The sequence below is a fragment of the Equus caballus genome, chromosome 20, assembly GCF_041296265.1.
Source record: "Equus caballus isolate H_3958 breed thoroughbred chromosome 20, TB-T2T, whole genome shotgun sequence".
Taxonomy (NCBI): Eukaryota; Metazoa; Chordata; class Mammalia; order Perissodactyla; family Equidae; genus Equus; species Equus caballus.
Window position 1 is genome coordinate 51,358,110 of NC_091703.1, and position 14,233 is coordinate 51,372,342.

At 32.5% G+C, this 14,233-nt stretch overlaps 1 protein-coding gene and 1 long non-coding RNA gene across 6 annotated transcripts in view; one reads left to right on the plus strand and one right to left on the minus strand.

Annotated features, from left to right (window-relative positions):
- DEFB114 (defensin beta 114) overlaps nucleotides 1-5,907 on the minus strand; it is a 27,508-nt gene extending 21,601 nt beyond the window's left edge. Inside the window, exon 1 of one of the 2 annotated variants that reach the window (XR_011429792.1) lies at nucleotides 5,726-5,867. Coding sequence is in view for 1 of the 2 variants with exons in the window: in XM_023624100.2 (XP_023479868.1) it covers nucleotides 5,726-5,783 (58 nt within the window). In the remaining variant the exon portion in view is untranslated. Of the gene's footprint in view, nucleotides 1-5,725 lie in introns of both variants that reach the window. The other variant, XM_023624100.2, reaches the window with a different exon arrangement.
- The window catches only part of LOC138919553 (uncharacterized), an 84,084-nt gene continuing 69,851 nt past the window's right edge, over nucleotides 1-14,233 (plus strand). For 2 of the 4 annotated variants that reach the window (XR_011429797.1, XR_011429798.1), the window contains exon 1: nucleotides 1-14,233. This exon is cut by the window's right edge and continues 14,438 nt beyond it. This is a non-coding gene — a long non-coding RNA (uncharacterized lncRNA). The other 2 variants (XR_011429799.1, XR_011429800.1) reach the window with 2 other exon arrangements.

The window sequence follows — 14,233 nt, forward strand, 5'->3', positions numbered from 1 at the left end:
AGTTAGTAATATATGTTGAGTGAAATACACCTGGTATTTTTCGTTTTCTTTCTCTCTTTCCTGTCTTCTTTTGTATATATTGGTTACTTTTTATAATTCTATCACCTTGTTTACTGTTGGGTAGTTACATTGTCTTTTATTATTCTTTTGCTGTGTATGCTAGAGGTTCCAACTTACCGAAGTTTTATTAAAAGTCATTGCTTTCTTTTCTTTGTCTCTGAGCTTTCACGTGAGAAGATAATTTTCTTTCTGTCCCAACAATGCTTTTAAGAATTTCCATTAAAACAGAAGTGCTGTTGCTGAATTCTCTGTTTTTGTTTGACTGAAAACATCTTCATGTTACTCATTCCCAAAGGCTATTTTCACTTGACACAGAATTCTAGATTACCGTTATTTTCTTTCAGGACGCTGAAGATATCGTTGCATTGTCTTCTCAATTCCTTCTTTGTTGGCAGTATTGAGAAGTCAGCTGCCAATTTAATATTCGATTTTTTGAAAGCAATCTGTTCTTATCTTCAACTTTTGCTTTGTCTATCTTTTTTTTAGGTTTACTATGCTTTTTCTTCTTTCCTCTATCCTTCCTTCATTCTTTTCTTTCTTTGTTCCTTCATCTTTCCCTCCCTACTTGCCCCCTGCTTTTTTCTCTGTTTTCCAATGTTTAATTTTCCCTTGTTACATTTCAGATATTTTCTTCTGATTTGTATTTCCTCTTTATTAAATATCTCACAAATTATGCACGGACTACTGCTTAACACAGTCTTTATTTAATTTTGCTTTATTTTATTTTTTTGTCCCAGTAGTAGCATAAATCTATCAGATTTCTGCTTTTCAACTTTCCTCCTGCCTCTTCAAGAATGGGCAATAGCTTCTAGGGAGAAGAGCTGCCTCAAAGCTTGCCTCAACCAGACCCATTTTTGTAATTATTAATTGACTTGTTAACTGCAGTGCCTTTATGTAGAGTTGGGTTTTTTTCTTTTTGTCCATCTGTGTTCCTCAGTGAGGGGTTTATACGAAAAATCATAATTTTATAGTATGTTTTAATATCAGGTTGTTATGTAAGACAGGCTACTATAATTTTATAGTGTTTTAACCTCTAGTAGAGCCACCAATTCACTATTCTTATTTTTCAAAATCTTTGTATGGTGTAGACTGATAGTTCTTTCTAACTGCATAGTGAAGATGGGTTTATAGCCATGGACTTTGAGCTTGAATTTTAATTCTGTCTTTTGCTAGCTATGTAATTCAGGTAAGGTACTTAAGTTCTATGAGTCTTAGCTGCCTCATTTGTAAAGTGGAGACAGTGGTAGCTAATTCACAGAGTCTTGTGAGACGTGATGACTTAATATGTAAAAATGTTTACAACAGTGCCTGGAATATAATAGTTTCTCAGAGATTAAGAACTATTATTAATTAATGGTGAACAAAAGACTAGAGTTAAAATTAAATCATTATTAAGTACAAGTTTTAGACCATGCAGTGGGCTTTACCCTGGAGATAAAACAAACCATTGAGGCAAAGAGATAAATACACAGACATGAAAAAAAGACAGATTAATTAAACATCATCATAGAGAAATATATTGGGTCCAATGAGTGAACAAATAAGGGTTTGCTTATTGTTGTGAGTGAAAGAGAATACAATATGTTTAGGTCCAAAAACTAATAATAATGAAAATAGTTTTCATTTGTTGAAAACTTATGTCTCAGGTATAGTTTTAAATATTTTGCATACCTTATCTCATTTAACTGTCATAAAACTTTGAGGTAGATGCTGGTCAGAGAAAAAACCTGAGGCTTTGAGTGACCCAATGATTTGCCCAAGGATGCAAAATTAATACTTGCTTAACCTAGGATTCAATCTTAAATTGTTTCAAATCCAGAATTCACACTTTAAATATTTAATCGGTGGCCTCTACATTGAGAAGGTTGAAAACTGATGCATGAAAAGCATTCAACAGGTTTCTGAATATTGCCTCCAATTAGATACTGCTGACCATAGGTCTGGCTGTTTCGAGGGACCTTAATTATTTTATGGCTAAAGAGGAACATGAAGATGTGAAAATTGGAAATTAAGTGTTAGGTAAATGACAACATGGGAGTCTATTAAAATGAATATGTTTACATATTTAAAAAATCATTATAATAAGTACTTGATAATGCACTCTGATATGCTTACTAAATGGTTTTCCAGGCTGCAACTTGATTGAACAAAAAATTTTACCTTAGGCAAATTTAAATAAAACAACTCTATCCTCTCTATTAGGCATTCTTTGTCAATTCCCTTCATTTTGATATGTCTTAACTCAGAGATTGGATGATAACTGGAAATTTAATGTCACTTTTTGTTCCCCATTTCTTACCCACCTCTAATTCAGATCTTAGAGTTAAATTTTTGTTTTCTTTTCTATTGCTGAAACATTATCTGTTTGGCAAGAGTTATACTTATCTCTTATGGCTGGGACCTGGATCTCTGCTATTGAAGAGACTTCATACCAATGAATAGTACCATCATGCAAAAGTCATAAAGGGTTTTAAAATGTTAATATTTGTGATTTATTAGTTCTTTAGCTTACTCAAGAATATTGAAAGGATTTACAAATTGAGGAAAGTATAATTCTTTCAGTCAGATGAATAAAAATATAGAAAGGAACACTAATTTGTAAATTACCTTAACTAATACAAATTAATTAATGCAAACTAATCATTTGCACAAGAGAAGCACTAGCATGGTGTTCATTTGTCATAGATCATCTCTCTGGATTGATCAGGAAGTTATTTAGCTCGTCAGTAAAATCCTAGCCAATTTGAAGAGGTTATTTTTTTCTCTCAATATTTTATCTTATTCTCAAGTAACCAAATTTCCTTTGTGACTGACTCATCTTAATTTTCAATTTAATGAAAGCTAGAATACCAGGACTGATGCTCTCTTCTTGCCAACATTCGATCACAGGTGAATGTCTCTCCGCTATTCTGGGCTCAGCCTCCCATTAACCATGCAATATATCATACAGCTGCCAAGGCCACTATGTTTCGGCCATTTGAGATCCCTGAACTACATCTTAAGAACCGTCTACATCTGAACATTACCTTGTATTCCTTCTCCTCTACCACTTTCCCTTCTTTTCTCTTTTTCTTTCTACTTCTATTCCTCTTCTTCCATTTCTTAAAATATTGTAGTGTGACATCCAATGTGTTAAACACTTTACTCACACTATCTCTTTTAATCTTTCAAAACTTTATGAAATCAATGATATTACCATCCATTATACAGTTAGGAGAACTAAAGCTTCCTCCACAACTACAAAGGAGTCCCAGCTTCTTAATATAAATCCCGATCTATTTGATGGCAAGCTCACTCTATAAACCGCTATTGTATGCCTCTGTTTTCACTATCTCTATGGATTATTTTATGCTTGTACTTCCCCTAAAATAGTGTGCATTTCTTCATGTTTTGGACATCAGCAGTATTGATCTCTATCAATTTTCTTCAACTGCTCTGTTCGAACCAAACACTGATCTTACATATTCACAAAGTATCCACTTAGACTGATACCCTTCATTGCTTCTTTTGTGACTTTAAAGTTTTACCAATAGCCAAACCACAACATTGTGCAACTTATAGGTACTACCCTGTGAACTCCTTCAAAGCCACCCACTTACCTGCATTGACACCTTGTATTTTCCTCCTTGGTTTTTTATTTTTTTGATCTATCAAACAAAATAGAGATCATTCTGTCCATTCTGGTAAACCGTATAACTTAGTATCTGTTTGAATGATCAAAAGCTAAAGGGAAGCTTGTGGTCATATTCATAGACCAAGTGTCTTCAAAGTCTTATTTAAAGTTTTTTGCAATGCTCAGAAAATGTAGAGTTTGATGGTATAGACCCTATACATCTGAAGTGCAGCTATCTCCCCATGTGACCCTTCTGCTTTTGACCAAATTATCTATTCAGCCTTTTCTTTAACCTCAGTGACTTCTATAGGAAGCATGATAAAGTGGAAGGAACAAATATGCTGGAATCTGAAAAGCCGGGATTTGTCTCCCATTTATCACACATAGTAGTGTAGGTGTGACCTTGAAAAATTATTTTCATTCATGTCATTTACGTCTTCTATAAAAATAGGCAATTATAGTCATCTCATAATGTTATCTGGAAGGTCAGATTAGATATCTACATGTAAAGTTATGGAATGATATTTGGCACATACTAGACACTCATACTGACTTCTTGTCTTCCTTTCTCTTACCTTCCAACGTCTATTTACAAGAGTCTTATCCTCAATTTCAAAACTCTTTGTTAGAGGATTCAGGACATTTTCCAAAACTTCCACCATTGCCATAATTCCACCAATCTTACTATTTAAAACATACTTATATAAATCTTCTAAATAAAGAAAATCCATTAATTTACTGAGATTTATTAAATTAGCTTGTAAGTCTGCCTAGAGAATTACCGTGTCCTTTGTTTCTCTGTTTCCTGTGTCTAGTATTTTGTTCAGTAGCTCACTAGTCACTCAATAGTAGATGGTTATTGATTGACACAATAGCATTATGTGCCTCAAAACCTTCCCTAATTATATTTGAGGTCCTCACTTCCTCAGGCCCCTTTCATTATCAATAATAACTATAACAACAGCCATAACCATAATAATAATAACAGTACCTAAGTTGGTAGACTAATTTTCAGCTTGTAGGGCTGTCTCCCAGTAAATATTTCACTAAATCCTAACTGCAATCTTTTGAGGTGCATACAATTAATAGTCATAAAATTTTATATCAGATTTTTTATTTCTTAAAGTGGTGGTTGTTATTGATTCTGCTTGTATTTTCTTTGTTTTTTGTTGAGGACATTGACAAATCACTTAAATTCTCTTGAGTGGCAAGGTTCACAAGTTATTAAATAGGGAGCTAGTAATAAAATCTGGATTGTCTAAGTTTGATTCAGTTCTATTTCTGATATTTGCTGTACCTCTTGAATTTCGAACTTTCCAGGGCCAAATTAGAATACTCTTGGCTATAAATTTATGTCTCCATTTTTAGAGAACCTGTATTGCCTCAGTGGCTACCCCTGTCAAGAATATCGCATAATTTCCACCAAGGGCTTCATTGCAGTACATATTTTGATTGCTTATTTTTAATTGATTCATAAAGCCATTGTGGTATTCCTTTACTAATGCGTTAACTAATTCAATAAGGATTTTTGAGGTAGTATTTCTTTACTTGCCCTTTTATTCCTACTGTACCTTATACTGTACTGTGCTTATACTGTACTGTACCAGCATATTCTGAGACTATATCCTGGATCATCTTATAGATTCTGTTATTGATATCCCAAGAGATATATACTACTGTTCTCAGTCCATTCATCTTCCATGGAGCTCAATTTATTATGAAGCCTTCACTTTTGAATCTTATAAATAAATTAATAAATTATTATTTTCTTAATAATTTCAATATCTAAAAAATCAAGGCCCCAAAAGAACATAGGATCTTACCTTAATCATCTCATTTTATCTGCATATTAATTTTCAAAATGAGGTAAGCAAAGTACATTAGTATAACACTATGCTAAATGAGGAAGCGGAGATTCAACCTACTCGAGAGAATTCTTTAATTGACAAGATTGTGTTAAGAACCTGCATTTTCCAATTCATCATCTAGCATTTCTATTTTTAGCTAGAAGCTATATGTTACATACAAATACGTCAGAAGCATGTATTTTACCTTGTAGAATGAAGGTCAGATAACACAGAAAATGGAGAAGGTAGTGAAAGGTCTTCATTTTGTAGAAAGAAGCTGCTGAAAGATTTAGTGTCAAAATCTAGAGACTAGAGCAATGTCCAAAAAGCCAAGAGACATTTACCATTTATAGTTTTCTAATGGAAGAAAGACTCTCTTTATCCGGAAATTGTTTTGATTTTGTGTACTTGTCTCTGCTCCATTGACTAGGACTGTAGGCAGAATTACCCAAATTGAAACACTTGAAATTAATTGATCTTTGGGGAAAAATCTTTATGTGGATGATAGCTGTAAACACGACACCATTATATCAATGGTGATCAATTGAACATCGACACTGGGGGTATATATAGAGTGGGTTCAAGAGAAATATTTATTTACCATTTTCCATGTAAAACAACTGAACTTTACCTTGTCAGTTAAACTCCTGCTTGCTTCTCAGAATATATTCTGGTCACTAATAAGATGTATAAATTCATCAATATGCCATAGATATATGACCAAAATCTTGACTTATATCCAGTTATCCCTTTAATTTCCCCAAATTATTCATTTACCAAAGGCAAAATATTAAGCCTCAGTTTTGTCACTAATTTTTATTACTTTTTTTCAGATGCAACTTGAATATTTATGGAGCTCTTTTTTTTCCTAGAAAAGCCCAATTAGTTTCCATTTATTTAAAATTTTTTTTTGAGGTAATATATGTACACAATATTGAAAAAAACCTTGTAATGAGTGGAAATAATTTCCCACCTCAGTCTCCCTCTTTTCAGGTTTTCTGGTTATTATTAACACAAGAATTAGGATCTAGCTTATACTTCGTCCTTGCTTGGCAACCACAGAGTATATCTTTTGGTTTCCACTAGGAAAAATGTGCATTTAGATCACTTACACTCTCTCCTGTGCTGTCCTTCTCCTCAAATGTTGGAAAGTTATATTGTTTTTTAAAAATTTCTGTCGATTATCTTCAAACATTTAAATACCTCTATTCTTTCCCCACCACCTTTAGTCACAAGGTGAACTTTTATTTATTTAGAATGAAGATAGCCCCGTTGCTCTTCACTCCAACCTTCCTTCCCATTTTGCACCTCTCAATCACTTGTTGTTATACATTTCCTTTTATCTTGTTGAGAATAATATCTGCACTCTGTGTATAACCAGAATTGAGACATTCATGCTTTGTGTTCAAACATTGTAATACACCAAGCAGTATGAATTATATTGCCTTTTTTCTTTTTTTCTTTATTTTTTTGCTGAGGAAGATTCATCCTGAGCTAGCATCCATTGACAGTCTTCCTCTTTTTTCTTTTTTATGTGAACCACCACCACAGCATGGCCACTAACAGATGAGTGGTGTAGGTCCACACACGGGAACTTAACCCAGACTGCTGAAGTGGGGCATGCCACACTTAACCACTAGGTGACAGTGGCTGGCCCTGTATTGCCTTTTTTATGTGTCTCTACATGACAATACTTTTGCTAATAAAAGACAAGTGTTCTTGGTTTTAAAGTCAAGTGGATTATTAATATTTTTACTATTGTTATTATTTTCTTTTATTATTATTTCCTTTTTTCTTATTTTCATTTTTTTCTCAACTGTTTTCAAGTCTTTTAGTTTTAGTCGTTTCATTTTTGAGAAGTATTTTTTTCTGTAGTTTTCTTGTAGATATGGGAAAAAAATATAAATAATGGTCATTCCTTATCCTCAAGTTTATCTTAGTATCATAGGCTATTTGTGTGTCTGTTTCATTCTAAGATTTGTAAAACTTGTCCTCTTGCATTGAATCTACTGGTGTCTAGACTCGTGTCTACTTTTTCTTGTTTTTCTCCATCCAGAAAAGTTCTCAGAAAAGATATAAAATATGAGCACTTCTTTATTGGAAAATATTTTTATTCTGCCAAATGTTTGTTTTTTTTCTCTCTAGCCACTTTTAGAAATCTTCTTTATAGTTCATTCCCCAAATTTTATGATTCACACATTTTGTGGTGTGAATTTCTTTTTTATGAATTGTGTCTGGCATTGGTGAGTTTGTATCTTTCTTTGAATTCAGGAAATTTTCTTCTCTTTTTATACTTTTTTCTCTGATAAAGTCTTTCCTTTCTTATTTGTTTGTTTGTATATTTCTTTTCTCTCTTTTTGAGATTTCTTTTAGTCAAATGTTGGAATGTTCCTCTATAGTTTTATCTTTACTCTCACACTAAACCTATTTATGTTATTTATAATTTTAACTTTACAGTTCTCTTTTATTTTCAGTTCTTCTATTTTTTTTTTAGCAAACATATTTAGGATGTAAGTGTCCTTATCTGTTCTCTGATCGTTCTTTTGTCATAGAGCAGAATTCTTGTTTTATAGATGTAAAAGCGTCTTAAAGCCCTCTGCAAATATATATTTAAGAGGGTTTTGTTTGTTTATATTAAATTCTGTTTTCCTTGAACTGTTTTTCCCCCAAAGACCTCTCTTCAATGGAATTCTCATATAAGTTCTGTGAATGTAGGTTGAATGGGCTTCTTTAATGTGAGCAGAAGGGATTAAGATTCTCAATGTCTTGAAGAAGAAACTTTGCTTTTTTTCTGGGACAAAAGTTCCTACACCAGAAATCATAGCTCTTGCCACATAATTTTTTCAGTTGGGCTGTGGTTTTATTTAAACAAAATTAAAAACTCCATGAGAGAGGAACAGTATTTGTCTTGTTCTACAATGAATGTCCAACGTGTAGAAATGTTTTAGTTACAGAGTAGGGACTCCAAAAAGGAATATATAATCCAAATGAATTTCTTTGGCGTTTTTGCAAAAAATCAATTGACTGTATATATATTAGAGTCTATTTCTGGACTTTATATTCTGTTTCATTGATCTATATATCTCTCCTTTATGTCAATACCAAGTTCTCTTAATTACTGTAAATTTATAGTAAAATCTGAAATCAGATAGTATAACTTTTACAACTTAGTTCTCAGTTATTCAATTTCTCTTGGTTATTTTAGGTCTTGTGAATTTCCGTAAGTGAGATTGTCAATATCTATTTAAAAAGTCAGTTGAACAAGATATGGAAACAAGCTGTCTATTGATGAATGAATGGATAAAGAAGATGTAGTATGTATATATAAAGAAATACCACTCGGCCATAAAAAAGATGAAACCTTGCCATATGTGACAACATGAATGGACTTTGAAGTATTATGCTAAGTGAAATAAGTCAAACAGAGAAAGACAAATACTGTATGATTTTGCTCATATGTGGGATATAAAACAAATAATACAAACAAAATGAAACAAAAACTCATAGATAAAGACAACAGATTGGTGGTTACCAGAGGGGAAGAGGGTTGGAGAGGGTGGGTGAAATGGGTAATGGGGGTCAAGTGTATGGTGATGGATGGAAACTAGATTTTGGTGGTGAACATGCTATAATGTATACAGTTGTTTAATTATAATGTCATATACCTGAAACTTATATAATATTATAAGCCAATGTTATCTCAATAACACACAAAAAAATTGCTAGCTGGAATTTGGTTCAGATTTTGTTGAATCTATAGAGCAATTTGGTGATATTTGACATTTAACATTTCCAGTACATGAACAATGTATATCTCGCTGTTATTTAATTCCTCTCAGCAATGTAGTTTTCAATGTATAGGGAGGTATTGCATATATCTCTATCTCTATCCTTAATTTTGTCATTATTTTGGATACTTTCATATACAGTATTTTTAAAATTTCATTTTGCAAGTATTTATTGCTAGTTTACAGAAATATAATTGATTTTTATATTGATCTCGTATCAACAACCTTGCTAAATTCAATTATTACTTCTCTGGTCTTCATTTTTAGATTCCTTAGAATTACTAGATAGAGAATCATGCTCTTCAAATAAACATTGTTTCTGTTTTTATTTGTAATCTACATATCTTTATTTTTTTCTTGTTGCACTTTCTGGAATTCTCTTACAATGTCGAATTGCAGTGGTGAGAGTGAACGTACTCACCTTGTTCCTGATCTTGGGGAAAATGCATTCTCAGTCTTTGACCGTAAGAATGATGTTTGCTGTTAAATGTTTCATAGATACCTTTTTTCAGGTTGAGAAAGTTCTCTTCTACTTCTGGTTGCAAAGAGTTTTTATCCTGATGGGTATTACATTTATTTCAAACATTTGTTTGCCTCTATTGAAATAATCATGTTTTTGCTTTTTCCTCTTGTAATATGGGGAATTATGCTGACTGATTTCTGAATGTGAAACTAAATTTATATTTTATTTGATAATATTTTGTTAAGAATTTTTGCGTCTATGTTCGTGAGGAACATCAGTCTGTAGTTTCCTTGTAATTTCTTTTTTGAGTTTTGGTATGGGGTAATGCTGGCCTCCACATATCATTTGGGAAACATTTGCTCCTATTCTTTTGTACAGAAGTATTTGTGTATAATGGATACGCTTTCATTATTAAATATTTGGAAAAATTCAACAGTGAAGTCATCTGTACCTGGTATTTTCTATGTGAGAAGATTTGTACATAGACATTATTTTTAAAAATAGATATATGACTATTCAAGTTGTAAATTTCTTCTTTAGTGAAACTTGTTAGTTTACCTCATTTGAGGAATTTTTCCTTTTCAGAACAGTTATCAAAGTATTGGTATAATGTTGTTTATTACATTCTCTTATTGTTCTTTTAATATCTATTGCATCTGTAATGATTTCTCCTCTTTCATTCCTGATATTGGCCATTTATGCCTTCTCTCGCTCTCTCTTTTTTTGGCTTGATCTAGCTAGAGATTTCAGAAAAATATTTTTTTAAATATTTTTAAAGAACCAGCTTTTGTTTTTATTGATTTTTTTCTATGTCCATTTCATATTTAATTAATTGCTGAACTTATTTTACTATATCCTTCCTTCTGCTAAGTAAAACTAAGGGTTTCCTTGAAGTATATATTTTATAAAATTAGGTTTAATTTGCCTTCTTTTTCTAGATTCTTAAAGTGGAAGCTTAAGTCATTGGTTTGAGACATTTCTTATTTTTTAATATAACCATTTAAAAGACTATGGTTATAGTCATAGGCTCTCTCATTGTCTCTGTCTCTTTCTCTGTCTCTCTCTGTATGTGTCACTCTGTCTCTGTCTCTCTCTGATTCTCTCTGCTTGTCTCTATCATCACTCATACTGGCGGAAGCAAGGTGCTACATTGTGAGAATCCTTATGGAGTGGCCCAAATGATGTGGTTAGAATCTGTGATCTTCTATTTAACAACTTGTTAAACACTGAAGCCCTAAGTCCAGTAGTTCTCAAGAATGAAGCCTTCCAACAACCACATGAGTGAGCTTAGAAACATCCTTAAACCTCAGTTGAGTACTGAGATGTCTACAGCTCGGGTCACCTGCTTCAGAACAACCTCATCAGAAACCTTGAGACAGAAGCATCAATCTGAGTTGTTTCTGGAAACCTACCCATAGACTCTATGAGATAATAAAGATTTTAAGGTGTTACTTATGGGGGTAATTTATTATGCAGACATAGATAACAATATCCTGTCTTACAGTCTCTAACATAATTTCATGTTCACAATATTTACATTTAATGAAATTATAGTATGGTTGTGTTTAAACCTGCCACCTTGTTGATTTCTTTGTTCTCCCTGCTTTTATTCTCTTTTCCTTCCTTTCCTCTTTGTGTATTTTTTATAATTACATTTTATCTACCCCTTTGGCTATATATTTTGTTATCCCTGCTCTAGAGTTTATAATATACGTCTTTAACTTTCATATATAATGTAAGAGCCTTAAAATCCTATGCTTCTATTTTCCCCTTCCTGTGATTTGGGCTATTGTTGTCATTCATTTCTTTCTGCAATGCTATAAACTGCACAATATATTATTACTTTTGCCTTAAGTAGTAATTATCTTTTCTAGAGATTAAAAACTTGGGAAAGGATATTTTATATTATGCATAAATTTAGAAATTCCAACTCAATTTATTCCTTTGTGTAGATCCAAATTTCTATCTTGTACACCTTTCCTTCTACTGGAAGAATTTTGTATTTTTCCTTAAGAAAACTCTGATGGAAATGTGTTCTTTCAGGTTTTGTTTGCTTGAAACTGTCTTTATTTCACTTTCATTTTTGGTACTTTTTTCACTGAGTAGAATTGTAAGTTGACAGAATTTTTTTCAATATTTAACGATGTTGATACAGTGTCTTTTGACTAGCGTAGTTTCTGATAGGAAGTTTACCTATATTCTTCTTTCTCATAACAACATCGTTGAGATGTAATTCATGAACCAAACAATTTACTCACTCAATGTGTGTAGTTCAGTGGTGTTTAGCTGTGTAACCATCACCAAAATCAAATTTAGAATATTTTAATACCCAAAAGAAACCTACCATTCTTTAGTTATCACACTTCCGCAAGCTCCCTCTCTCCCTAAGTCGTAGGCTACCACTAATCTACTTCCTTTATCTATATATCTGCCTAGTCTAGATATTTTATACAAATGGAATGATACAACATGCGACAATTTGTGACTGGTTACTTTCACTTAGAAAATATTTTCAAGGATTATCCATATTGTCTCATGAATTAGTACTTCATTCCATTTTACTGCCAAATAATATTCCATTGTATGGATAAGCCACATAATGTTTATTCATCGATCAGTTTATGGACATTTGGGTTGTTTCTACCTTTTGGCTATTATGAATAATGCTGCTATGAACATTTATGTACAACTTTTTGCATTGACATATGGTTTCGTTTCTCTTGCATATATGCCTAAGTGGAATTGCAAAGTCAAATGAATACTCCATGCTTAACTTCTTCAGGAACTGTCAGATTCTTTTCTAAAGTGTTTGCACCAATTTACATTCCCATCAGCAATGTATGAGAGTTCCAATTTCTTCATATCCTCACCAACATTTGTAAATGTCTGTTGTTTGGATTATAGCCCTTTAAGTGGGTTGGAAGTGGTAACTCAATATGGTATTGATTTGCATTTCTTTGATGGCTTTTGAGGTCAAACATTTTTCCATGTGCATGTTGAACATTTGCATATTTTCTTTGGAGAAATGACTATTCAAGTCCTTTGTCCATTTTATAATTGGGTTATGTATCTTTTTATTATTGAGTTGTAGATATTCTTTATATATTCACAGACACCATGGTTGGGAAGTTGCTGGTTCAAGGCTACTGTGGAGCTGGGGAGAGTTGAAGAGTAATAGGGCAGTTAAAATGCCACGAAGCTGGTTGTTCTTTCTGAGATTCAGTGTTTTTTCTTGAATAAATACTCATTGGTTTTTGCAAGTCTGTGGTTAATTTGCAGAGCACTTAAAAGGTTGATTTGACAATTTCTTGCCAGTGTTTTGTTGTTTTTATGAAGGGGCAGATATTTTGGACTTCTTTATCATTTCAGAAGTCCTGCCTATGACTCATTATGTATTGTTTCTTTTTCTTTTTTAAAACTTTTGTGGTTTGGAAGTTATACAAACTTCTGAGTAATATTGATGTACTGAAACTTGATGGCTTTAAACAAAAACCATTTCATTATGCTCATCGATACTGTGGGTGAAAAATTACCGCAGAGCATAGTGGGAATGGGTAAACTTTTTTCTTCTATATCTGGGACCTCATCTGGAAAGACAGGAAGACTAGGAGTGAATTCTCATTGGCTAGCTTAGCCTTCTTATTCTTCTTTGTGGAGTTCAATTTTCTTTAACATAGTGTAAATGTTACTCCTTGGGATTTTGGACTTTTTTCTTTCTCAATCTGTAGTCTTCCTTTGGGTGATTTAATCTCATTGCTTCAGTTAACCGCTTCTCAAACCTATATTTGAAACACACTTTTCTTTCCTGAGCTTTACACATGTATTTGGCAGAAAAGTCTAAACTTAGCATGTCATAAATATTCCTTTCCAAATCTACATCTCTTACTATATTTTCTAATGAATGATTGCTTCATTAGCAATGATTGGTCAGCAATTTCTCTAAGTAAGAAAACTGGGATTATTCTTCCCTCTCAAACCCCAAATTCGCTGAACTTCTTTCCTTTCCTCTAAATCAGAATTCTGATCTAAATTTGTACATTGTCTAGATTTTTGCTATAGCTATAGGTAAAAAATACATGCGGTAAAGAATTTAAATTCTGAATGCCAAGCATTTACTGGTGGAAAGCTTTATAATTCATAAGAAAGTTTATGTTAACATTAGTTCAATATTACGATAGAATTAATGTGGAAAACTGGAAACACAATGGGTTTATTGAAGACAGGGTCGAGGACAGAGCATTACATACTGAGTTATAAGGTGAAGGAGTTAAATAAAATTCTTAAGGACCAGGAGAGAAGACCCTTGGATTGGCTACCTATGTTTAGAATTGATTATGATAAATAGTTAGCTCTGGATAGTAGAATTAGAAATGGCTTTCTTTTTATCTTTGGAAATTTCTGTGTTCTTCTAAATTTTCTTGTTATTTTATAATAAGAAAAATATATACCTTTAAAATGTTTT